Below are 27658 nucleotides of genomic sequence, written 5' to 3'. Positions count from 1 at the left end.
ATACTTACATTTTCTCTTTTTTTTTTCGCTTATTTTTCCCTCTCCCAAGTTTGCCTTTGAAAAAATACCTCACTATCAAAATTAGATAAAAACATAACAGCAAATGAAGAGCCTCAGGAGATCTGTCCATACCAGGAGTCTGGTGAGCTATGTGATCCTCCCAGAACAATGCATTCTGTTTCACTCACAGATATCTGTGTTTAGATACATATTATGTCTAAGAGACGCTGTTATAAACCCTTTATTTCAGAGCTTTATGAAAGATGTCAGAAGCAGAACCGCAATTAAGTATTGCAACCCAATTGTTGTTCTTCCCACAAGGTTTGTGTTAAACAAAGTTTTATCTAGAAATGATTGAAACCTGCTTTGAAGATAACATTCTGTATGAATATTAGACTGTATGAACAATATAAATGCTATGATTTTTATTAACTTCAATGATATACATGTTCTTTTCAACTTTATTCCTATATGAATGAACAAGAAAAATCTGTGTAAGGTGTTTGAGATTTCCCATATCTGAAGTGAAAACGTCTGGCAAATTAAAACCTTATCAATTAAGATTTGGCCAATTAAAGATTATCCATGTTTTCCTAGAATAAAAAAAAATGTCAATAGTGTTAAGCATATAGAATTCACATATCAAATAGTCTTTTTTCTTAACCTCATCATTCCATGGGGTATTGGAGGAAAAGTGGTACTGGCCCATCATCCAAACTATAGATGCCAAGAATTACAGCTCAACACAGCACGGCTGTAGAAAACAATGGAAAAAACTTCAGGCAGCCAGATCATACAGACACCCAGATGTTTTTTGAATCAAATTCTGCCTCAGTCACAGAAGTAATAAGATTTTTTGATGAACCCAACAATAGGGATGGAATATCCAAAATAGCAACTGTAAAATAGTTATCTCCCATCAAAGGAAGAAATTCTTCCCGTCTGGTTCATCACTGCAGATGTGTCTCAGTAAACAATCAAATTAAAAAGCAATATTAAAAAAGTATCTTCTTACCTTGGAAAATAAGTCAAAACACCCCAGCCGGCTGATGACGCAATAAACCTCAGGTAGGCGTGGGCCTTTTCCACTCGGCTGATAACAGCAAAAAGGAGATAGAAATTATATATTAATTTGGAGTCATAAGGAAATACACTTTTCTCTCTGATCAATCACACAGTTGGCCATCATGCGATGTCTTTCACTGTTTCTCCAACAAATAGCTGCTCTTGGAAAAGCATCATATTTCTTCCATAAGACAGGAAGCTAAAAAGTGTAAATAGGGCTTATCCTCTTTGGAAATCACAGCGCGTTGGAGCTGTAGTCCAATATCACTCCAGCTTGCAGCCATAAAAGCATTGAATTAGGACTGTAACTCATGCCTCTGCTATCTCTGTCCTCTGCTCCTGCTGCAGCATGAGGAGTGGGGCCACTCCAAGGGCCCTGTGCTGGGAGAGGAGATCTACAATACTAAGGGAGGTTATGATGGCCTCAGTTCCCCACTCACTCTATGGTGTTCAGAGAGAACTCAACATACAGAAAGCAAGCCCACAGACCTAAACAAAGGCAAGCTGCATAAGCAAATCATTAACTTCCTCCGATTAACTCATGATAAACATGAAACTCAAATAACTTAAACAGTGGTAAGTATGAAACAATGATGCACATCTCCCCAGTCCCTTCCCCAAAAAAGCCTGTCAAGATCATCCTCTATAACCATCTTATATAAGATATTTCCTAGAAAAGCAAATGGTATTTCCTAAGCGTACTGGACTCTGCTACCCTGCCTATACTACTGCAGGAAAGGCCCACCAGTACTGTGTGTGAAAGACGGATATAGCCACTGGCTGGATTCAGCTGGATTCAGCTTATTTACTGGAAAAGAAGTAGAATGTTGAAGGCCAATGTTGAGCACTTGCAAGGTCCTCAGGTCCTCAGGGCAGAGAGCTGGTCTGCCTGTGTACAGTGTGTGCTGGCAGCAGTGACATCCATGCATAGCAGCTTTCCACTGTATTTTTAACAAGCTGTGATGCAGCATTCCAGTGTTGTGTAGTTGCAACTGATTTTCACCAGATCAGCAGGCACAAGCTTCCTGGGGGCTGTTATTTCAACAAGGCAGCTTGTTGACTTCAGATGAAGTCACATGCAATCTCAAGACATAATGCAAAGAAGTCCTGGCGTTGCCTCATCCAGGAGCTACATCCATCACAGCACAGAACGGCGGCAGGAACACTGGCAAACCCCAGAACCTCAGCAGCAAAAAGCTGAAAGGGAGGTCTGAGACAATAGGTGAGGAGGCTGCCTACATCCTTGTGTCTTATGTCTGTGTTGCATGAAGTGAAAAGTGACTGTAAGAGAACCACTTGGCACCACTCAGCCTCTTTGTGCAGCTGTACATTATTGATGTGCAGCAGTGACAGAACCATCTCCATCAATAACAACTCCATGATAGAGGAGCTCAGTCACTGTTTCCATCAGCTTCTGCCCACTTGTACATTTAGCCAAAGTGCCTGACGATCTCCTCTGTATCAACACAGAGGTCCAGTGTATTTTTCTCTTTAAATCATCATTAGACTCTGCTGATACAGTGATTAACTTCTCTGCTGTGTGTTTGACATTCACATGCCACAGAGATGACAGTCGAGAGAAACTGAGGGGTAGCTGTGCTTTTTAAATCTGAATATTGCAATCAGGACTTGGACAGTCAGCAGGTGCCTGCCTGTTATAATAAAGACCACAAAAAAATACCAAAGCTAAGTGAATACAGATGAGTCTATTTCTGGATCCGAACCTGCTCACTACACGTCACATCTCTGAAAAAGCAGAGCCCTTTTTTGTCCATATTAGGTATAAAATCCTTTCTAAAGGCACTGAGTGATTATATCAAGCATGTGGGATTTTGGTTAAAATCATTGTGTCAAATCTGCAGGAATGCCGAAGCCATGCCAGGAGCCTTGGATAGCTCCCAGCCAAGAGCTGTCTCACTGAGTGCCAGTAAAAACAGCACATTCCTGGGTCATCTATAAGACCAGAAACAATAACTGCTTAGTGCTTACTCCAAGATTCTTCTTCATGAAATATCATTGCTTTCAAACGTCTTAAAGGCTACATGCCTGTGAGAGCTGGGATTGTTCCCTCCTTGCACTCATCATGTAGGACATCCTTTTCTATTATTTCAGAGGCTTTTTCCTGCAAACAGCACAGCCTCACAGATGCATACACATCATCTGTAAGAGGCAACAAGCAAAAGCCTCAGGCGGAGCCATTCTGAGGGGCAGGAATTCTCAAATTTATAACACAGGCAACCCTTCACATAACCTCCCCTCTCAGCCATTAGTTTACACCTCAAAGATAGATCTAGAACACCTGTTCATTGTGCTTTAGTTTGCTTCTGTCCCATAAAAAAAAACATTGTATGGGGCATGTCACTCCTGCCTGGACTCATGTCTCCTCAGTAGGGGAGAGTCAGGCACAGTGTCTGGCCAGCAGTCCTAGTTTAACCTCCTCTCTTCCCAAAAGAGAGCTCTCTCAAGTTGCAGGGTGTGCTCTACAAGGCTTTACATGGCCTTTGACTCATGTCCTCCATCCAAGGATCATTCTTGCACACAAAGAACAGGTCCAGTTCAGGAAAGTGATATGGTAAAGTAGCACAGCTGAGAGGCACCTGAGTGACTCTGCCTTGATGCACTGCACTCCTCCTGAAAGAAGAGGATGTTAGGGATGATGTTTTGGTTTGGATTTGTTTTCAATTTGTTTTCACGGAGTCCAGGATATTTTCAGCCCTAGATCAGTTTCACGAATGAAAATGCTAATGAGTTTTGTTGATAACAAGACAGCTTCCCAAAAGGATGAACATAAACTGACAAGAACTTGCTTATGAGATGAAGAAGCCGAGATCTACATCTAGGCTGGTCCGTGGGTGGCTCAGCACAATCCTTTTTATAGTGAGTTTAATCTGAATTTTAGTGACAGAAGCCCACTCGAAAACCTGCTTTGGCAGGAGAAACAAGAGGCTTTTGCTCCAAAAACTAAGCCTGCCATTTTAATCTTTCAAATCCCACCTCCCTGCCTGCGTGCTTGAAATTTAGAGGAGCCTCCAGAGATTATTCCAGTCTGGCATAGCACTGAGAGTCTCTCGCACACTGCACATGCCTGCTATCAAAGCAAGGCAGGTTGTCCCTGCAATGGGCACACCCACCAGCCATTCAGACACATAACCCAGGGATTTGGGATTTACGAGATATTGAGGAGGTCATGGAGCATCAGGAAAGCTTCTGGTTTCACAGCCCTAGAAATAACTGGGAAATGCTAGCATGTTGACATCAGAGGAACCAAAGCAGCAGGGCCCAAACACAACATTTTGCCTCCTGCACTTCTCCCAGCTTCTTCCATCTCCTGAAGATTAACTGTGTGGAGAGAAAAAGCAGCAAAACCAGAACTACCAAACGGCAAGAAAGAGGAAGATGCACCACAACCCTACCTGCCATCTCTAAGAAGCAGGAGTCCAGCATCAACCTGAAACTCCAGGACTGTGCTCCTTTCCCCCCAGAATGGGACAGGATTTCTTGCCCAAGATCTTCTAAATAATTCCCCAGAGAGCATTATTCAGAAAACAGGAGGAAGCAGTAAGAGCTGCCCCAAGGCCAGGTGAAAAAGGACCATCGAAAATGCACTGCAGCAGCTGAGCTGTCTGAAAGGAGCAGCCTTTGCAAAGCACATGTGCTAGGCAGCATATCCAGAAACAAAGATGTGCTTTAATGGTGTCAGGAATCAGAACAATTCAAAACCACTGGGAGTCCAAAATGAATAGTCAGTCACAAGCCAGTTTCTATGGCAGCTCTTGATTCCTTGTTAGGGACAAGCCAAATTCAGACCATGAGAAAACTGTGGGTGTTTTAAATCCAAAAGCTCCTCTTAAAGTGTTCTTGTTATTTGTGAAACAAACTGTGAATGCCAGAGCACCCAATGGGCACAGGGCTGTCAAAGGTGTTTGGGGGAGGGCAGGATGGAGGGAAGAAGGCAAGGAGAAGAAAAGGTTTTCCAGTGAGCTTTTTTCAGCCCCATAAACATTTTGCATCCAACAAAAGTTGTTTTCACAACTCCCCTTCTCCTGGGGCTGACAGGAGAACAAACTCCCTTTTCCTGACCCCAGCAAATGCAGCATGAGCTAGTCCCACCTAACAGCTGGTTTTCATGTTTTAAGGTACACACTTCACATTAAGGCATCTGCTCCTCCACTGACTCCTGGGGCTGGCTTGTCTTCGCCTACAAAAGTAGTGGAGAAGCAAATTTTATGTGAGAGGGAAGAGAGGGGTAAGATGAAGCAGTCCCTGCAAGGGTGTCAAAATCACCTTTACTGCTGATGTGCATTCACTAGAAAAGCTGTTGCACGATTGCCTTGGAGGTATCAAGACGTAACTGGGAAACTTCATGCTATCTATGGAAGTGCAGATTGTCTGCTGTGGTACAATAGGTTACATTCCATCCTAATCCTGTTCCAAAATGAAACAACATAAATACATTTAAAGAGGATACTGTACAGGATTTGTAGTACAAACAAAACATAATGGTCACTGTATCCCTTGGGGTAGTTTTGGCAGGGTTTTAGCACACACCCCCCCCAAAACCAAAAAAAAGGTCTGAAAGAATTTGAAATCTGAAAGCAAAACAGAAAAAGTGGAGCAGTTTGTTCACATTACAAGATGCCAAAAGAGAACAAGCTGATAAGACGCAATTGTTTCCTAGAGTAAGGAATCTGCACACCAGACTCTGCAGAAGACACAGCCACCCTCACAGGATCAGGCTGGCTGGCCCAGCCAACCATGGAGCCTGCTGAGGAGGCTGCCAAGCGCTCCAGAAGGTGTGAGACACCTCTCGCTGGGTATTACAAGAGCCTTCCCCAGGACAGCTGGGGAACATTTTCTGAGGAATTAGCCTCACAGCAGTTGGCTTGGCTTGAAGTGGAACAGTTTATAAGAATTTTAGGGGGTTTGTATGGTTCTGTATTACACAGTGTGGTCCCACCTTTCTCTTACATAATGTCTGCTAAAAACTGCATGTAGTTCCCAAATTATGGTTATTGCATTTGACAGAACTTGAAAGTCAGGAATGGGACTAATTGAAGGAGATGCTGTGGCCTCCTGGACATCAGAGCCGCCCTGACATAAGCTTCCAAAAACTGCTCAGGAAACTGGAAAAAATGTGCCTCTGGCATATAAAGAGTGCCTGTGGTATTTACCTACTCCTTGTTGCCTGTACAAACTCTGTATTTGCATATATAAAATCAGAAAGTATGCACATGTCTGCAAACAGATCTATCGCACTGAGGAATACATCAGTGAGGCTGTTTCATCATGTTATGCTTCATTGTTACAGTCTGTGAGCGCAATTGGGCCCTATGGAGAAGGCACTTCAGGTAACAATCCGAACTCCACAGTTTCTCCCAGCAGGGCAGAAAGAGGCTGCAAGATCCAAATAACAGTAGATCTCTGCTACTTTTGCCATTTCCTCAGATAGGGGAAATGCTGATGTTTTCTCTCCGCAGCTTCCAAAATCCTTTTTCTTTCCAAGCACTAGACCGTGCCAAGTTTTGCTCTCAGAAGGCATAGCAGGATTTGCCCCAGAAGGGCACTGTTATCACTCCTTTCTTTCCTCTGCTGTGTAGGGTGTACCAGTGAGATGAAACATGTCAGATTCTATATGCCAGGTTTTGGAATCCAGATTAAAAATCCTGAATTAAGTGATCTCCCAGGGTGGCAGCAGCAGATCTGATTTTCAACTAGCTTTAGAATTATTAAATAGATATAGCAAGACAGTACTTATTTTCCGGTTTGGGTTTTTTGGGGGTTTTTCTTGCTATCTGGTTGATTGATTTTTGCCATACCCAATGGAGAATAAAAGTTATATTCAATGATGCCTCAAAATACCATTGTATAAAAGTGTGTACTACTGATTTAATTCTGTTGCTGGTATTTCCTATTTTGCTAACCTATCTTTTGCACCAGCCGAAAGTCAGTATTCTACTTTATGTTGTCTTTAATGTAGGGTGAATTTCACTGAGCCTTAAGTGAGTAAAAAAAGCCTATGTTAATGTGTCATTGACATACTGGTTCAACATTCCTGTGTATAAATCTTTTTCATTGTGGCTGATTATTTCAATCTCAGCCTGGTCCAGGATCAACTGTTTCACAAATGTAAGCTCTGTGCACAATTATAAATTTGCTAATATTCTCAGAAAGATAAAAGTCTTAAACCACCTTCACCCGGTAGAGTGAAAACATTCTCTGATATATTTCTAGGCAAAATTTTCTGAGCTTTTGTTGTTTTTTTCCAAATATACCTTATTATCCTCTTATATGACAGCTCATAAAACAATCATTGAATTGTACTGTTGTCCTGCATCTTGTTATGCTTATTTACACCAGCAAGGATACCTTCTAGGTTCTTCCCTTGTTTATCCCTGAGTCTCCTCCTGACCAGCCCTTGATTTACTGCAACACAAGCCTTCAGTGACCTTTCTTGCCCACATATAAACCTCTTTGTGGCCCACTCTGACATATTCTGTTATACAGAGTGAGTCTCTGTGACACTACCTATGGCAAATACCACCCCCAGAATTGATAAACAAGTTTCCTGTTATGTTAGTTTAAATGAAACTTCTTACAAATAGAGGAACCACACACAGCAATACCTCCCAGACAGAGCATCTGCTGTTTGCATGACAAGGATCTTTGCCACGGACAGAGAGCAGGGTAAGAGCAGGGTCAGGCACAGGCAGCATTGCAGGATGGAAGGTGCTGTTCTAGTGACAGTGAGTTGCTCTGTCAACTAGAAGCCACTGAAAGCTACTGACGGCAGGTGTTCCATGCCTGAAAAGACGGGAAATTGTGCCAGAAAGAGAAGGGAGGGCAAAGTGCCAGTGTCCCTTGCTCTTAGATACGGTGGACCTATTTATAAAGCTGCTGTAGACATTCATTTTGCACAAAGAGTAAGCCAAAGACTCCTGCAGCATCCAATATCCATATAAGTTTTCCAAGCAAGTGTAGGTAACTGTCATATGAACAGTACAGAAGCCATAGCTCCCCACCAGTCACTCAAAAACAGCTCCAAACCTATCCAGGAGGTGATGAGCACAGGCCAGCACAGGAACAACCAACTGCTTTATGCTTTGCTGCCATCCAGTCAGGTCTACAGGATGGACACCAAAAATCTCTGTACTGTGCTTCAACAGCCTCAACACACTTTGCAAGCCTTTGTGCTGTTTCCTCCCCCTCACACACACACACACACACTGCCATGTTCTCAGTTTATCAATTATCCAGTGACTTTTCTGGTGATGGGTAGGCTGAGCCAGGTCCCCACCTCACCCATTGACCAGCCCTGGTCACAAGGACAGAAAAGGAGCCTCAGAAACTAGACTTCCCACTGCTGGCACCAGCTCTGGTTTCACGGTCCTGAGCAAAGGGTGATGGGAGTGTGCTGTCCACCACTGCTGCCCTCCTACTCACCAGGGTGGGTTATTTACCTACATCACAGGCCTGCTGCAGATTGGTTAGGCAGTGCTGGCAAAGTCCTTTGGAGATGTAAGCATCTGCCCAAGAGATGAACACTACTCACAGATGTTTAGAAATACCAGGTTTGCCTTTGTTTGCAGTGTTGTTGTATTTCTGATTTTGCTTGAAAGTACATAATAAAAAGAATTTATAAAGTAAGCGCTTACACATTCTTAGGAATTTCCTACAAGCCTGGGGATCTATTTGATCAAAACAGCCATTACAAATTCTTACTTTACTTGAGAGCTCCTCACATTTCCAGATTTCAGAGTGAGAAAATCCTCATTTCTTTTTTAAACCACAAGAGACATCCTCAAAGTTCAGAGTACAGTTTGGAGATACTGTTTAACAGAATTCTGCATTTTGAGGTGAAGGTGATGTACTTACCAACAGCCTCCTGCAATAGCCAAACCGTCGGCTCCCATCTTCTCCAGTCAGCATGAAAGAGAAGGTCTCACTAGAAGAAAGCAAATTGCCCAGATCTTACTGTCAGAACTACAGCATAGCTTAGAAAGGGATAATGCCTTATCCAGTGAGAGATTCTACCCACTGGAGGGTTTCTGCCCTTCTCTCTCTCTGCCTTTTATTAGGACACACTCTGTGAGAAAAACTCCCTCAGCAGTAGAGCAAAAATATCTGCAGGGCTGAGGATAACCTAGGTGTCTTATTAGCAGAAGAGATGGATGCTGAATTCAGGAACATGGCATACCCATGTACTGCAGAACGAACACAAGAATCAGATTTTAAGGGCAGTATTGAAACACTCCTTTACATTTAGATAGATCCTGTCTTTGGACTGAGTTTTGCTCTTTAAGGGAGAACCCCAAATATTCTCTAAGAGTAGAGAAATCATTTTCTAATCCAGAAACAACATAGATTTCCAAAATCCAGCTCATTTTATATCTCTGTCTAGGATAAGTAGCATTTGTGACAGAGCAGTAAAACAACAGTTTGAGGCTATAATTACAGAACAGGTAAAGGATGGGTCTGTGAATTTGTGCCTGGGCTGAGGCACATTCCTGACTGCTTTGCAACTTTTAAATGGCGTTATATAAAACACTTCTTTGTGCTGGAATGCCAAGGTTTATATAATTATAGCTGTATATGGGAGAGATATCTTGTTTCACGAACATGGTCTCATGAAAGGGAACAGCAGCAGAAGAGGAGACATGAAGTACAGGCAGGGCTGTGGGTTTCCCATGCCAATGTCACCCACACAGTTGTCTGCTTCTCCTTGTCAGAGTTTTCAATAACTCATTGTGCAGGTGCTTCCATGTACTGAATAATGCAGCCAAGGAACACAGAATACAACAGGATTATGTTGCATGTGCCATACAGAAGCCTATAAAAAGTTCCATACATATTCTTGGCTACAATAATTCCTGCAGGTGAATGCTACTTCCTTGTCACCATGGAAAATCCCTCTAGACACACTCTGAACAGGTCTCACTTCATTTAAGTGCTACTCAGACCATGCACCTTAACAAACCATGTCATATTCTAGCAGAATACGGGGAGACCCCACCTGGAGTACTGCATCCAGATCTGGAATCCTCAGTGCAATAAAGACATGGACCTGTTGGAGCAGATCCAGAGGAGGAACACAAAATTATCAAAGCAATGGAATACCTACAAGGACAGGCTGAGAGATTGGTGTTGTTTACACTGGAGAAGGCTCTGGAGAGACCTTATTGTGGCCTTTCAATGCTTAATAAAAGGGGCTTCTAAGAAAGATGGGAACAGACCCATAGGGCCTGTAGCAATAGGACAAGGGGTTATGGTCTTCAACTAAAGGCAAGGAGATTCAGACAAGATAAAAGGAAGAAATGTTTTACAGTGAGGGTGGTAAAACACTGGAACAGATTGTCCAGAGGGGTTGTAGATGCCTAATACCTAGAAACTTTTAAGGTCAAGCTGGGTGGGGCTCTCAGCAGCCTATTTAGTTGAAGATGTCAGATGTCATGGCAGAAAGGTTGGACTAGATGACCTTTAAACGTCCCTTCCAATCCAAACCATTCCATTATTCTACATCCTCTGCCAATCCTGTTACTTCTGCACTTTTGAATCAACAGGTTCTGACATACCAATGCAAAAGAAAAAAAATTATACATTTTTGAGGTTACTTTTGAATGAAAAAGAAAATTCAATCCTGGTTCTCCCTTCCCTTGCCCTTCTCTTACAGTCATTCCTATGCCCTGGAAGGAAGATAGGGCTCCTCTCTTGGCACAGAGCTCAGTTCCAAAAAAAGTTCTCAGACAGCAGTGTTTTGGGACAAATGAAGAGTGTCCTGCAATGCTAAACAAGCACTCTGAGGTAAATGACTGGGGCAGGTGGTGGGCAGGGCCCTGTCGTTTTCTAGATTAATTTTAAATACTTCCATTTATGCTTTTGAGTTTAGCACTCAGAGGAACCTTCAAGCCTCTTCCCCTCAGCCACACAGGCCTGTGAGGCAGGCAGAACAGGCAAGAAAAAGAGCACGGAACTTCAAAAGAAAGAAAAATGAAATACAGCTGCTTGATCACAAAGTGGCCAAGGCTCAAACTGCTGCTTCCTTAATTGGGCATGGCAGAGGCTGTGGCTGCTCCAGATGCTCTCCGTCAGCGCCGTGCGGCAGAGGAGCACCGGGGCAGTTACCTGTTGTACTCAGAGACAGGGAGCCAGTCCTTGGCATCAGGGAAGCAGAACTGAGGGATGGCCTTGAGACGCTCCTCTGCTTCACGCATCTGCTTAGTCGGTCTTTCCAGCTGCGGGGGAGAAAAGTGAGGCTCAGTCAGTCCCTGCAGTCCTGACTGCGCAGCACTGCTCAGGGGGCAGGGCTACTAATGAGCTCTGAGAGCAAGGGCACATCAGATTGTTCTTTATTTGTCCTTGGCAGAGCGAGGCATGACTCCAGGACAGGTTTATAGATGGCAGTACAAAAGCAATAATCACTGCTGGGTTTTTTAATTTTTTTTTCTTAATTGCCTGAAATTCCCTTGTTACACAATGGCCACTTAAAGCACAACCTTAACTCAAATACCTTTCTGCTGTAAGAGCACAAGAGAAATTCCAGAGATCAGAAAAAAAATCTTTCCACTGACTTCAGCGAGTTTTGGAATGAATCCTAATATAGTCAAAATGAGTTAAAAGTGAAATATTTAGAAACTGAATTTAAACACAGTCTTTAAAGTATCTGCCATTGGGCCAAACTCTCCAGCCTTGGAAAAGATAAATCTGAAAACAGGGAAAGCTTTCAGTTACCTTCTCTATGCACTTCACTTTGTAACATATTGCTTTGGAATAACTGAAAGCTCCATTTGAAAATTAGATTTGTATTCATTTTTCCACTTATTCACTTTACCGATCTTAGAATGCACTGTATGTAAGAATTTTTCTTTTACCTTGGGAAACTGATATGTCACTTCTGGGAGGTAAGTGTTTTTAGAGGGCTTCTTTTTCAGTGACACTACCACAAAATACTCAAATAACTCCCGTTCCTGCCATTCGATCAGCTCCAGTTCCAGAGTTCGATAACTTGGAGCCCTCTTCAGCATTGACTGGATGTGCACAAGACGCTGGGTATGAGCTGGCATAAAAATAAAAAAAAAAAAAGGAATTAAAAAAGAGGTAGATCACTACCTAAGACTGTAATGTATGTGTGTAAGCCACAGCCATTCACAAAGGACTTTCAATTTGCCAGAGTATTGTTCCAAGCATGTTCTCCTTTCAAAAGCAAACCTTCTAGTTAGCAAACCTTCTGTACTCTCCCTTACTAATTGCATCCATAAATCAAAACTCTCTCCAAGTACTCAAGTGATGCAACACTAAGTCACTGAAATAATTTGCAGTTCATAACTGCTACCCTGCCAAAGGTCTGTTTTCTCTTCACACATAAGACTAGATTATAAACCCTCATGTGGGTGTGCAAATGCACTGGGGCCTCGAGGGTTTCACATCTCAGGCCTGATTTGCATCTAGCTTACATTGGTGAAAAAGAGCTCTGTCCCTGCCTCTATGTAGCACAGCTTTTTGCTATGAACCATGGAACAATATCCAGGGAAAGAGGACAGGAAGAAAAGGAAAGATGTGCCAATTGCCTCCCATGGATTGCTTTGTTAGTGCCAATTCAATTAAGGAGCAATCTTAGACTGATGGTCACATCCAGACCTCAAAGATATGCCTTCATCGACTGACTTGACACTAGAAATCTATGGTGCACTAGCCAGTAACATCATTACCAGTTCTGGTAGACCAAAAAGTGAAAACAGCTCAGTAAAACCAGTTTCCTGCATGCTCTACACCCCACCTCTTCACACCAGGATCTCTGTGCAATGGCAATCAAACTGTTAGCAGCACATGTTTTTGTGTTATCACTGTCTTCGCCCACAGTTAGCAAAAGGCAAACTATCCCTCATGGTAGGAAAATAAGATGTCATAAGCTCTTGATCACATCCATAATTAATTGCCAGAAAGAAAGGGAAACCTCTTGATGACCAGCTGTCCTACAACTGGTTCAACACAAAAATGAAGAATTATTTTGATAAAGCTCTTGGTGTGACTGCACAACTAGGGAAGATAAATCCCAAGGAATAACCTGACTGGTCCTGCCCTGAGATAGCCCCACTCTGCTAGCCAGCACTTCACATCTGCAAGAGGTGAAACCAAAGAGCCCACCCCACCAGATGGGGACCCAGTGAATCCTGTCACACTACACATGACAACTGTGTCTTTGGCTGAGGATGCCCTGAGAGCATCAATGTAAATATAAGATCACTCAGGAACAGTTGGTTAGTGAGATACCAGAATGAAGATCCTCTGTTCCACAACAATGGGGGGAAAGCCTCCCTGTTTCCAGTGAAATCAGAATATCCTCCCAATAACACAAGAGAGGCCAAGCCCTGCCTATCTTTCTCCATGGGTTATGAGAACAAGCAACCCCTATATTTTTTGACACAAAGAGAAACAGAACTGGAAGTGCTTTTGGGCTAGTACAGGTAGACAAAGGAGCAATGAATCTTTTTCCACAAAACCCCAAAATGTTGCATACAGCCTGTTTTGGGTGTTCTTACCATCACTTATCTGGAACAAACCTGTTTCCCTAAGACAACATTTTCCAGAAAGTTTTGCTGCATGAACAGTAAGCAGGTGACATCTGCAGTGGATAAACACGGATGCTTGCCCCTTATCTTATAACAATAGATCCACACTCTTGGGGGTTTTCCCCCCCTCTCATTTACACACAGCGTTATGGGTTTTTAATAATAAAATCTGTTGTTGCTGCCTTCAACCTTTTTATAGGTCTCTTTCTGTATCAGAACTCTAGAAAAGGAAGGACTAATTTACTGGCCTGGTTCAGGCAGAGTTTGTGCAGGTGCTGTGCACTGATAAAGGAATTTCTGCAATTTGGAGACTGCAGAGTTATAAAAGAGTGTAAGAACCACTATGCTGGATCATACCCAAATTCCTGCCTCCAACAGCAGCTTGCAGCAAACACTAAAAGCAGCATATGAATAAGAAGAAAGCATCTTTATCCAATCTCATCCCTCTAAGTCTGCACCCAGTAGTCAGTCTGGAATAGATCAGCATCTGTGAAGTGGCTAACAAAGCAAACCTATCAAAGGCCCTGTTTTTCATCATATGACACAGTTGCCAAATCCTTGCTAGATCCTCACAGCTCATTTTGTAACTTGCTTTCCACGTTCATGCTCCTGTGTTGGAACTTTTGTGAGTTCTGCAGTAATGGAGTTAGCATAGCTCAGGAAAGAAAATATAGACCATGGGCAGAAACAACATGCAGTGTCAGAAGGATGTACATTGGTAAGGTCTACGACAGGGTCTGACTAGAAGTTATTGAAGGCTGATCCCTTACCTTTAAACCTGTCATCTGAGTCACTCTCACTCTCGCTGTTCTCATCTGCAGAGGACATAGAGGGATCAGTTAATGCAAAACCAAAGCAAACAAACTCAGTTTACTGTGGTGAAACATCTCTGAGCCTTGTGATCCACACATGCACTTCTCCTCAGGCTTAAAATATCTTGAAATAAACAGTTTGAACGACTCCTTAGATGGTGTTTTCCTTGGATTCAATTCCAATTTTGCTTGAGAATAAGAGCTTCATTTTGATGAAAGTGCAAAATTCATTCTCCCTTACAGTAACTGTTTGCACTGAACCCCCACCTATGCTCAGCTGCAAAAGTGAATACTCCATTTAGAAAATGGATCTTAACCCTTTCACTACTGTTTTCAAACTTTAATTTTTTTGGAAAAAAGTAAGTTATGGAGCACTTGACAAGCCAAAGTAAGCCTTATGAGCTTTGGCTGTCTGGGCAACATCTTCAACCACCAGAACTCAACAAACCGAGTTAGAGTTAACAGGCAAAAGCAGCCATATGACAAGATGTATTTCTGAGGGGTACTTGTATTAAAGCTCTATTGTACTCTTACTACAAACATGGCCTGAATTTCTTTTTGGCCCCTGTTTTTCCAGAAGCAGTCTGAAGCACAGTGTGAGTGCCAGGAAGAAGCATGAAAGAATTACAAGGTCAAAACTGTGAATTTTGGACAAAACTTACAGATGCAAGTGACTTGAAAAGTGAACTAAAGAAGCTTGATAAGTCTAGCTGATCATGGAATTAATAGGAGAGATAATACTGAGAATCTTGTTTATTTTTAGCTCATCCTCATTTTCTCCTCTAGCAGAGAGAAAGTTATTGCTGTTCATGGAAGAAAGTTCTAAACAAAGTAGAGTCCAGGAGAGATGTGGAGAAAAGAAGAGAATCTGTTAATCCAGAAACATTCCAATGGATTCACTGAACCATAACACTTGTATCATACCTCGTAGGGATGCTGTCTCAATATTGGACATAGAAAGTTTCTTCAGTCGTTTTTTTCCTCTTTTTGCACTGTAGATTGAATTGATTCTTTGGACAAGCTGCAAAATAAGAAAATGAGGACTCAGTAAGACTAAACACTTTTCTGCCAGGAGACTTTTAATTAAGCTATCCAAACAATTTAACCATGGATGATATGCCAGCTGAACCCCCAAAGCCTTTACTACTTCAAAGGGCACTTTTATTTCTCTTATTTTGAATCCCGTTTGTATGAATAAGTTATTTTCAACCTTACTTCTTTACCTATGGGGATATTTTTAAAAACAATTAAATAACTCAGAAATCTAAATACCATTTTCAAAAATGCCATAGACATTTGCAATAACAGCAATGAGCCTGAGGTAGCCAAAGGTAGCTGTCATCCTCTACCACCTCATTCCTCTAAGCTATTATTTCTCTCTTCACTTGCATCTTCTAAATAATAGTAATCCATTAGCCTTATCCAACTTTGCCAAACTCTCATGGACCTGAAAATCATATTCAGATTTTGAATACAAGAGTAAGGTGTACCAGCACCTCTCTGAACTGAGATTTTCATGTGTTCAAATAAGCACAAGGAGTTGGGTCTAACTTTTTTAAGCTTTTTCAGGTACAGAGTGAATCAGCTGCTTTGAAGATACATGGTATCAGCTGAGGGTCTGGCCCATATGGACTTCTTCCCCTTTCCAGTTTACCCTGTAACTTACCTCACTTCAGAGGTGCTGTACATACTGTCTCCAATCTTATCCTTATCTACAAAAGTATTTTGAAGTTAGCTACTAGTGCTGTCTTTAGCTGGCTTTATCCATCACTAGCCAGAATTTTAAGTCCTAGTAATCACTGTGACTTCCCTCAGGAGGGCTAATGCAGAAAATAACTGTCTGCCAAAAAAAATCTGAGATGATGGAAAATATTAATGAGATAACTTGTGTTCAGTGCCTTCGATAAGAGGTTGAGATTACTAAGAATTCATAATTAAACAGACTATTATGGTTTCTGGAGAGTCATAAATACGTCATAATATGACATCTTCATAATGTCTTATGAGTCAGGAATAATATATTTTATTCCATAGTAGTTTTAGTCATAGCACTATAATACATTTTGCAAAAACTGTTTCACCTCAGCTTGCAGAGAGAGAGAAACTCAGTGAGAGATAAACTAATTTGCCATAGACAGAGCAGAAGGCCAGTAACAGAGCACAGACTGGAACAAAACCTCATGCAACCCCTCCAACAGAAGAAGAGGATCCAGCCCAGAACATTCTGAAGTGTTAAAATCCTCACTTGTTCTCCCACTTGAATCAGTATTAGGGATTTTGCCTCTAGGTGCTGACTGAACCACGTGCAACCCACCAGCAAAGCTCTGCTGAACTTGATTCACCGTCCCTGGAGGTTTTTAAGATGAGACTGGATGTGGCACTTAGTGCCATGGTCTAGTAACCACAGCAGTGTTGGATCAAGGGTTGGACTTGATCTTGGAGGTCTTTTCTAACCCAGTTGATTCTGTGATTCTCTGCTCGCAGTCACATGCCTGGCTCTTCCCACTGGGAATCCTGTGGGAGAGCTAGCAGGATAAAAAACCTTGCCCAGCTCCTGCATGTGCACCAGCCCAGAAACTCCTGCAGGAAACCACTACACATGAACCAGGAGTGGGGGACCTTGCTGGGATTTTTCACTCCCCTTGGCTGTGCTGCTTGGCACTTCATCTGCTTCAGCTACTTCATCATGGGTAAATGCCTGCACTGTCCTGAGGAAGGCCCAGATGTTTAAAGGACTTGGGTATTGCTTCATGAAGCATCACTGGGGGTGGTACAGAACAGGAGTTTCTCAGGTTTGAATTTTTCCCTCTAATAACTAATATTTTCTCAGTAAAAAAACCTGATATTCTCCAGCAACATGAGATTCTTGGAGTTACAGCAATAAAACAATAGAAATTGTCACAAGATTTATGATAAAACTATGAACATTCATATGCTGAAAACATAATTTCACATAAGGAGAATACCTGTCTCATCAATTAAAAAAAAACTGGGTACAAAACCAACAGCCAAACTGTCAAAGTTTTACTCAAAAACAAGTAACTCTGTAAGTTACAATGTAACGTCCTCCACAGATCTATGTTCATTTGTGCAGTAAAACAATAAATTCCAAGAAAGTAAAAATATAGTTAATATTAAAGATGTAATTTCCTCCTTAAACAGAATTTCTGACTAATTGACAGAAACATAAAAATGTTCTTCTACTCACAGTATTTATAGCCATGTGCTTTAAAATATTCTTTCTAATAAGAACAGGAAAGAGTTGTATACAGAGTAAAAATCAACTTTGTTCACAAGCCAAAATTAAGCATATTAGCAGTTTTCCCCCTCTCTGTTGCTATTGTACAAGAAAAGGTTTGTTGATTTTTTTTGGTTGTCATCTTGTGACTTGGAGGTTTTTTTTTCACATTCTATTTTGAGTTGGAAAACTCCTTGAAAAACAAAAAATTAAGTTTTACTTCAAATCCACAAAGACAACATGGTTATCAGGATTGGGTAGGTTATGAGTAAATGAAGGGAAACATATTAGGCCAATAATCATTATTTTCCTGAGACCAGGAAACAAATGATGAGGAAATACCACTTCAGATGCTGCTGCATGTTATAAATAATAACTTCTTGGCCATCACCCATTCAAAATCATAAAGCTATGTCCACAACAATGCTTTGATCCACAGAGCTTAAACAAGAGTGTGGAAAGCAGAATTGCCTTAAAATCAACTCAAAGGAGTACGGCTGGGCTCCTGAGAATTACTGTTTCTGTTTTGATCTAAATGTTCCTTTAGGATACTAAAAGAGCTTTCAGTGATGGCTAAAGGCTGGGTAGAACTTTGTGAGCTCTTGAAGACAGGTGGTCTGTCCTCAGCATTAGCCTGATCACGCTGCCAATACCTTTGGGATCCTCCTGGCTCGCCGTGTAGACAGCAGCTCGCTTGCCGTGCTCAGGCTGTCCTCATTGAGGCTGGAAGGGGAGGAGGGGATGCCAAGCTGAGCCAGCAGCAGCATGTCATCGTGGCTGTGCCGCTTGGGCAGCCGTGGTAAGCGGTGGCTCTTCCTTTCTGACCAGTTCCCAACGCGCATAGACTGGCTGCTGGGCTTCGAGGGCAGCTGCAGGAACAAGAACAGCTTGAGCTCTTCCTCTCCTCAGCAACACTGAGAGAAGAGGCAGCAGTCTGTGAGTGAGTGGTGGCTACACAAGGACATCCTGCCAGGTGAGCCACAGCTCTGCGGGACATGTGTGAAGAGAAGGTTTTAGTGATCTTAACCCCTAATGAAGGGTCAGAGGTCAATATCTAAGACTTTAAAGTTCAAAGAAAACAGCAGTACCTTTGGTTCTGGTGCATTTCCCTGCACCCACATCACATCAACTCTATGAGCCTTAAAAATCTGACTTATAGGCTTGGCTGACATCAGAACACTGACCCAGTGGGCCTGGCCCATCTCTTTCACTTGCAGGAGTGAAGATCAAGAGCATTTATCCAATTCAGTGTAATATTAATTCAACGTAATAGCAATAAAAAATAGCAAATTCATGCTATTTTATCCTAGGAAAAACAAAGTAAAAAAAAAAATCAAGCTTGATGTATTTTAATATCTGCCAATGTGCAGAGGTGCTGTTATAGCTTTGTCCCGCATTCCCAAAGAATTCCCTTTGAAACACAAAACTGTTATCATTGGAGGGGGAGGAGAAAATTTCACGGACAGGATTAAGCACCAAGTAACATCTATCTTTAAAAAACTAGGTCTCTTTTGAAGCAGTCCTTCAAACAGCTCTGCCCAGCTCTCAGGAAGGTTAACCAGCAGGCTGGCAAAGCTGGGTCCCTGCCTTCTCCTCCCAAACACAAACACTGTAAAGAAGCTTAACCAGCACATCCAGGAAAAAGTACTATTATGTCAAATGTCTGTCAATTGGCATTTGCTAATATTATATCAGCAGTATTGCAAGTTATAGACCTGAAGTAATAAATGTCCCATTTTTTTCTACTTGGAGGGCTTACTGATTACAGTGCCATGCAATCTGGGATTAAGCACAGGTGTTTCTGTGTGGGTGTGTTTTGCATCACAAATACAATGTCATCATAAAACATTCCTTTTACATGTGATGACTTCAAAAACTGAAAATAAAAAATGGGAAAGGAAAAGACACAGTGGGATTCAAAATCAGTGTTTCTGAGGTCCCTGCTTACCACAGATTATCACACCAGGAAAATCTACAGCAGTCTATACTTTAATGAAAGGAATTTTTTTAGAGGTGATTATTGGAAGCCTGATGACCTTCTGATCTCCTTCCTCTTGTTTATCATCATCCATGACTGAAAAGTCATGTTACTAAGCCAGCTCTGTTGTTATGATGGAAAAACTGGGTGATAAATCGTTGCCAAATCTACCATTCTTCAGGAAATTCAGACTTTTCTATATCTGGTCATTGGAGAATTACCCAGGCCCATAGCTGACCCACTCTTAGTGCCTCTTCACTTTAAATATCAGCACAATGACAGTGCAGTTATGGCAGGACTGACTCCTGGCAGGGAACTCCAGGTAGCATTTCAGAAACAAGCTGCCAGAATAAGAACAGCCCTGTTGCAAAGATACCAGAGAGTACTTATTTACTGAACAACTTTACAGAAGCTGTTTGAATCTGTATATTCTTCGGTCACCCTTAAACAGGGAACATTGGAAAGTATCTTACTATGGTCCTATAGGGTTCCTACCCTACACCCTCCTAGATCCTCTAGATGCTACACAGTTCCTGTTAATATGCACACAGTCAGAAATAATTGTTATGCAGCATAAGTCTCTCACTACAAGGTTATCTTTGTGACTGCAGTTTCTGTTTCTCCTTATTCTGCCTAATTACTACCTTCCACTTGTTCCTTTTCCAGTAGTTTTGCTGAAAACACTGCTGTTTTATAAGAGATGTGCTACGATGCACACTAAGAATCCTGGTGGTACTTCTTTTGTCTCTTGGACTGTGATGCTCCCATGCACACAAAATAAGTAAAAGAAAATGTATTCAGTTTTGGTTTAGGTCTCCTTATAAGACAAAATGTAAATTGTTGTGACGTTTTGTTCAACTGCAAATTTTCTGTTGATTTAGTGCACAGTGAAGTTCCTTTAAGTGGAGTTTTGAATCTCAAAATTAAGTATATGATGAGAATCATATTTTTTCTTATGAACACAATGATCCCATAACGACAAAGCAACCCGGCATTTCATAGTGTTCACAAAAAACAGACTTGCTTTGGAAAATTCACCACAAAATAGAAAGTCTGCAGAGTTCCTCATCTTTCATCTTTTGCTGTAAACACAACTTATACAGCCTCGTTAAATGCAGACACTCAGGTTTTTCTGATTATTTTATTATTTGTTTATTTACTGGGGGGACATACTTGGCATTCTCCATTTTACAGTAAAACATGCCACACTACGTACTTCACAAGAGCAAAGTCACAAGAGGCCTCACATAACAACACACGGGCAAAATTAGCAGCTGACTTTTCCCCTCCTGCCCCTGCTTAAAATCACAGCAGCAAATGTGGAGGCAGTTCACTAAGAGGTGCAGCCATACAAATAACTTAGGTCCAGATTTAACTCACAAACAACCGGTGGAAGGATTCTCATTGAAATCCTGAGGCTGCAGCCAGCACAAAGAGCCATCAGCTCCTGCAGCCCTGGGAGGCTGAGCTATAGCTGCCAAGAGCATTCCCAGCACCAACTGGTGCGTTCGGTCACACTCTTTCCAGATACCCTTTACCATCCAGTACGGCTGCTCTTCCTCCTATGCCACAAGTGATTTCCTTGCAAAAGCTTTAAATGAGCTTCAAGCACAGAAAGACAGGCTGTTACCTGGGGAGGTGATGTGTATTTCCTGTTCTGCGGCGTCCACATCCTGTGCAAAGAATCTAGGGAATTCTCAGAGAGCTGATGGGATTTTCGGCCCGCGTGACGGCCTTTCAGCTCCACATCCTCGTACGGGTTTTCCTTGGGTGACTCGCCTTCACATTTGGGTTGGTTTTTTTTAAGGAAAGAAAAACAGACAGGAATGTAAAATTAGAAAAAAAAATAAAAAAAAAATAAAATCATGTGAACCGAGTGAAAGGCTTTTAGAAAAAGCTCCTCAGCTTTCAGCATGACTCATCCCTCTAGCTGCAGCTGGAAGTATTTGGAAGAGAACTTGGCTATGCGGTTGACAAGTTTCTTTGGATTTTTTTTACTGCCTTTTTTTTTAAATAAAATACAAAGATTTCACAAGACGTGGTTCTGAGCATCCGCAGCTGTGGAAAATTTATTGAAATATAAAAGCTAAGGCACTTAATGACTTTAAAGTATATCAATAGATTTTATAAATCTGTAACAACCACTCACAGGGTGAAATGAAGACCAATAAATAATCGTTCTCAACATACCACCCTTACAAACAATAAGACAGCTCTTATTTGATGCTACCTTCATTTTGCTCTTCTCCTGAGAGAAGGCAAAGAAAGAATAAACATTTTGGCTCAGCAGTGCCAAGAGAGAAGATTGAAAACACAAAAGGGGAAGAATTTCTGTCCCAACCATACTGCATCCTCAAAGTGGTTTTTAAAACATATTATGTCTTCCAGTTAGGCAGCTATTCGTTTCAAGTTACATAAAATTCCAATATCCCGGAAGGAAACTCATCCTGCTAGTAATGGATAGAGGCTTGAACAGTTAATGACTACATAGAACATAAATGAAAAATACATCAAAAAGCAGACAGCAATCTTTGAATTTTTAGCATTTGAAAATCAGAACCAACATTTACAGTCCAGATTTGAGATCCAATATCCACCATCTTCTCATAACTCCTGAACTTAGCAAACCTCTCACTGAACTCAGTAGCATGAAGACGAATGAGTGCCATCAATGAAATTAACATTTTGTATCCATTTTTTCAAACAGTTGGTAATCAGCAACTGATTTAAAATTTCAGGTTTATCAAATAAAGGGTCCTTCCAGTTTTCCAAGTATCCTAAACAGAAAATCATCTCCAAAAAGAGTGATCTACTCAAATTCAAGGCTTGAATTTACAGAAACTTGAAACATGCAGGAAGTTCAAAGCTTCTAAACCTAATTGCTTTTAGTTTTATATCTATAGATTACTCTAAACCCCATGTTTTTAATACAATCTATATTACAATACAAGCTATTTAATATGAGAAATTCAGATTTTACTGCATACTATGTCAATTAAGAATTGAGGACAAAGCTGTAGCATGGTTTATTATTCCCACTGTTACAGAAAATTTTCACAGCATTTAAAGGGCTGACAGCTGAGTCATAGGTGTTTTCAGTGAGAGCAAGGCCTGGGTTAACACTCAGTCCATGTGACTACCAGCTATTTTTGTTCTAGACAGAATATTATATTTCTTTATTTTACAAAAGAAAACAAAAGCAGTTTGTGCTTTCTGCTTAATTGTTGAGCCTGGAAACATGAGACTGCTTGATTCATCAATTATCACTGCAGGAACTTTTGCTGAACAAATTCACATATCACAATAGAAATAAAAATACAGTTTTGCTTCAGTAATGCATCATAATAAGATTTGTAGTCAAATATAAGCACAAGAATGAATGTTTTAGCTTTGTTTTAATTAGAAGGCTGAATCGCTCCTGCTCTTGAAGAATGTCTGAAGCGGCAATCACAGCTTATTATTTCATCCAGAGGGAATCTGATTCCAGAGGCTGCACTATCATTGTAGCCAATCCATGTGCCACTTGGAAAGAACACCTTCAGGTGCTCGGGTTACATGAAGGAAGACCTTTTGATAATTGCAATGAACAGAATAGATCCTAACCAACAAGTATTCCTAAAAAAAAGTGTAAAGCTACAAATGTCCTGGGGTGGCTATGGAATTGAATGATTCTTTCTATGGGAAGAAAAATAGATATTGCACACTAATTCTGTAATTTGTAAACTCTACAGCTCTAGATATGATAATCATAACAATGATAAATAGTCAAATTTGCAAAATACTGTTACTTACTCACAGCTAATTGGGTTGTACTACCATAATAAAATTTCTTGTAAGCCCAAGTCACGTATAGGTCAAGCAAGAATTTTGGAATGGATTAACAGATTTCAAAATACCCAGCTACATGAGACAGTGCTCAAATGTGCACTTCCCTGTGAAAACAAATGTTATTGAATTCATCTGCAGAGTATCCAAACTTCTGAGAAGAAACAAGCCCATCAGTGAAAAGAAAACTTTTTTACAAGGTAAAGCATTTGTAAATTCTAGGGGGATTCTCTTTCCAAGACACAATGTAAAACAGAATTGCTTGAACCCAGTTAAACTCAACATAACTAATGTTGACCTGAAATACTAAGTATAGAAATGGGCCCAGAGAAGTCTTGGATGAGAGAAGAGGGAGGAGCAATGCACCATGAGCAGAGGCTGCTTTTCTGAGTCAGATTCTCTACCAAGAGAAAGCTTGGGCCAAATTCCTCTTCAGTGTAATGTGAAGGTCAGAGGAGACACCACAGGGATTTTAACCCTTTCCCCTAGAGCTGTGAGAGCTTCTTCAGCAACTGGTTTGCTGTTCAAGAAGTCTTGTTTCCATTCTTTTTCTCATTTGCTTAAAAACCAAACTATTTCAGGGTGTTTGTGGATTTTTTTCACATTGAAATAAAGCCTTGAGACCAAATACATCTCACCGTTATTTTTTGCCTTTTTTTTTTTTTTTAAGAAATAAACTCCTTCCACACTAAATCTCTGATGATGAAACAACACAATCACAACCTGGTTTTGCTGATTTGACATTTGAATGAAATATTTGGTTCAAGCAGTGAACTAGAAGAGACAGTTTATTTGTCTGTGTCTTCTGCTTTGATCTCTGCATTTCTCCTCAGCACAACCACTTCTCTAGTCCCAAAACCCAGGCAGGGAATGTTTGCAAGCTGCAGTGCTTTGGCATTCATTTGGACTTGCTGCAAAAGAAAAACATATTTACAATGAAAGAGCAAGGAAATGTCTTTGTTCCTGCCATATGGATGTCTCCATCAGAAGACAAAAGGAGAAACATTATGCAGTATAGAGGCCAGGCTATTCTTATAAGGCTGATCCTACAGCCACACATGACAACAGCAGATAATCACTGACTTCAAAGAAAGCTGAATCAGATCCCCAGAATGCATATGGTCACTAACAGTTAGTCTTTGGCAAATACTGTCTCTAATCACCATCCCTACACTCCCAAGATCAGTTCCCTTTATAAGCATTTTTTTCAAGTTTCCCATTCTCTTGAATTCTACGTACCAAAATGCTGAGTTAACACAGGGCATTTATCTACACGACATTTATCTTCAGAAGATCTCACAGACAATTTAATGAGTGGTCCACCGTGGAAAGAAAAGAAAGAAAAATAAAATAATAAAAAAAAAAAGAGAGAAAACAACCAGTGATATTTTTAAAAGTCCTGAGGAATGCACTGCCTTGAGCTTAAGCATCAATGAGTTTCCTCCAGGGGTTGCAGTTCCTCACTCGTCAGCCCCACTGAATCCTGAGGCAGCACACAATGTTCCTCTGCTCAGCCTCCAGACGTGGCAAATGGGAAGCAGAGGCAGACTCAGCAAGCCTCTCTCACGCTGAGAAAGGAGTGAAAAGTAAAGCTGAGGAGGGGAAAAAAAAGCAGCAGGCAGATGCTTCTCTATAAATGGCAGAAAGCAGGGAAATGCATCATTTCTTTCTAGATGAGAGAAACAATTATCAGAGGAATTAAGTGATTCACCAAGGGCTGATTTATAACTTCAGCCTTTTGCACTGCCAGGAAGCAAGAAGCAGCAAACAGCAGGTATACAGTAAGGGAAAGTGCTCATCAACTTGTGTTAACTTGGGTGCCTAAATCAGGAGCCAGTGTTCACAGAGGAGATACTGAATCCAGAGGGTGATGCTGAGTGCCCAAGCTAAGAGCCTACCACCTTTCCTCTTGGCTACATAGAAAGCCCTGGCCCCTGAGTTGCACAGCTGAGTTAGAGTTATCACCTTACAGGTGACAAAATGTGGATTTCCTGCATAACAGAGCATGTGCAGAAAATATAGGGCAATTAATGTATTTAATATTATAATAGAGTGGGAGATGAAAGCTTCAGCTGACATCCAAGGAGAGAATTGGGAAAAAGCAGCACATACTGCTCCCTAGGCAAGGGACTGGAAATAGTGGCAATAAATGGATAGGAAAAGAGGCCCAGATAAGCAGAATCAGGACTGAATAACAGACAAGCAGAAACACCCAAGTGAGCAGTCTGTAAGAACCTCTGATGCTTGGGGCAATCTTCTACATTGTTTCTGTAACAACAGACACAAGATGTCACATCAACTCCTTTCCACACATAATCCCTCTGGATGGCACCTACAGATCCTCTAACTACCTTTTCTGCCCTCTGCCCATGATCTCTGGTCAGTTGTGCATAAAGCCTAACTCATTTGGTCCACACAAACCCTTGCAGAAGATAAAATACCACTGGGCAAGGAGGAAGCAAGCAGAGAGAAGGGTGGTTGGGGAATTCTGCTTTTGCTGTCATTGAAGAGGAAGGAATGGGAGCGAACCTCTGAGTTCAAGCACTGCGTGAAGGAACAGCACAGCACTGTGCAGACTTACAGCCCTCTGGCATCTCTGGGCACTAAGTCCAAGGAACTGCCCAGTGGTGAGAATCCACATGGGCCCATTGCAATGTGTGTGCATTGATCATTCATTTTAGTCATAAAATTACACAAACATAGATTTGCACCACCAATGCTGGAGGAAAACTGAGACACTGGGATGTTTATGAGAATGTTCAGATCAAATGTATGAAAACCACAAAATCTCTACGCTCTCATAAAGTATCTGAGCTTAGCTCTTTTGTACATAGATAAGCTCTTTCAACACCAGGGAAGCTGCAACTGTGCACCTCAGCTGAGGAATTTACCTCAGGAATCTGCAGAAAGAGGAACCATTTCAATATCAAAGTACAGCTAAAACACATTATAGCTGCTTTGAAAAGCTATTGCTGAATAGTACTAAGTTACAAGCCATTACCAGCTTATAGTCCTATCACCCAGTACATCAGCTCAGTACCATGATCTCAGAAAAGTAGTAGAGCATCTGTAACATGCAGAGTGACAAGTCTAAAACGCAGTTGACCTTTTGAGTCCAGATCCATGGATTTTTTAGGCAACAGCCTGTGCTTTCTGAACTTCTCCAGTTCTGCTTTGCCTTGCAATAACAGAAGAAACACTGCAGATACTTCCAGCTCCTGGCTATCTCTGCAGGAACTGCAAGAGCTTAGAGCTCTTAATCATAATGAAGCATAGAGGAAAAGAATTAGCATGGCTGATAAATTAATAAGAAATTTCACCCTCATAATTCACCCATTTACCACTCAGTCCAAAGTCATGTGCACAAAAACATCTGATGAGCAACTGTTAGCACAGTACAGCATCAGCATGCCTAAACTGCCTGCACTTCAGAGGTCTAACCCTGCTGACTTCAACAGTCTCTGAATTTAAAGTAGGATTTGGCAGAGCAGTCTCATGGTTATTTTTCTCTGTTTTACTAGCCTGCAGCACTGACTAGAAAACCATGCAATAAAGCCAACAGAAACTGTCAACTAGAAAACCAGGCAGTACAGCTGACAGAGACTCTCACAAGACGCTGCAGCGGATGGTATAGCGATGAGACAGACTCCACAGAGAAAAACTGAGATCTAAATAGAGCATGAGATGATTATTAAAAATAACTGGAATCCATGTATCCCAATGTAACAACAGAGCAGCAGGCTGATTGTCAACAGGATCAGCTAAAGTATTTGGCTTTTCTTTGACAGGCCCCTATGGATACTGTTTGATTTAATGTGCTCTGGCTGCTATTAGCCTGCAGTGTCTATAATTAAATTTGCCACTATTACACTTTCCAAAATCTTACGTGCTTTTTCGACTGTGACAGGCAGACTGTGAGTGCAGAAGAAGACAGGAACATACAATTCCATGATCACCGCCTGTACCATCAGTTTGCATCAATCCTAGCTCTGTCTTTGACTAACAGCTGTCCAGAGACCTGCTGGAATGGGTCTGGCTGAAAACCCAAAATATTTTCAGAGAAGAACAGCACTGCTGGCGTAGTTGCAATCTCACCAAGTTTGCTTCAGCTTCACAGCAGCCCAGCAATTTCAGTTTCTCCTTGATTTGTACAATCACTTCGATGTGAGATGATAAT

General features: G+C 41.4%; 1 protein-coding gene across 9 annotated transcripts in view; it reads right to left on the bottom strand.

Moving 5' to 3' along the window:
* The window catches only part of ST5 (suppression of tumorigenicity 5), a 172313-nt gene that overhangs the window by 30807 nt on the left and 113848 nt on the right, over positions 1-27658 (bottom strand). For 8 of the 9 annotated variants that reach the window (XM_027651048.1, XM_027651049.1, XM_027651053.1 and 5 more), the window contains 8 exons: positions 21287-21435; positions 18332-18547; positions 15365-15461; positions 14399-14443; positions 11931-12115; positions 11185-11294; positions 8938-9007; positions 1016-1093 (listed from right to left, as the gene is read on the bottom strand). In XM_027651048.1, the coding sequence (XP_027506849.1) occupies positions 1016-1093; positions 8938-9007; positions 11185-11294; positions 11931-12115; positions 14399-14443; positions 15365-15461; positions 18332-18547; positions 21287-21435 (950 nt within the window). The remainder of the gene's footprint in view (positions 1-1015; positions 1094-8937; positions 9008-11184; positions 11295-11930; positions 12116-14398; positions 14444-15364; positions 15462-18331; positions 18548-21286; positions 21436-27658) is intronic. The other variant, XM_027651045.1, reaches the window with a different exon arrangement.

The sequence above is a fragment of the Corapipo altera genome, unplaced genomic scaffold (assembly GCF_003945725.1).
Source record: "Corapipo altera isolate COAL_440 unplaced genomic scaffold, ASM394572v1 78, whole genome shotgun sequence".
Lineage (NCBI taxonomy): Eukaryota > Metazoa > Chordata > Aves > Passeriformes > Pipridae > Corapipo > Corapipo altera.
Note: the sequence above shows the minus strand (reverse complement) of the source record. Positions and strands in the feature narration are given on the sequence as shown.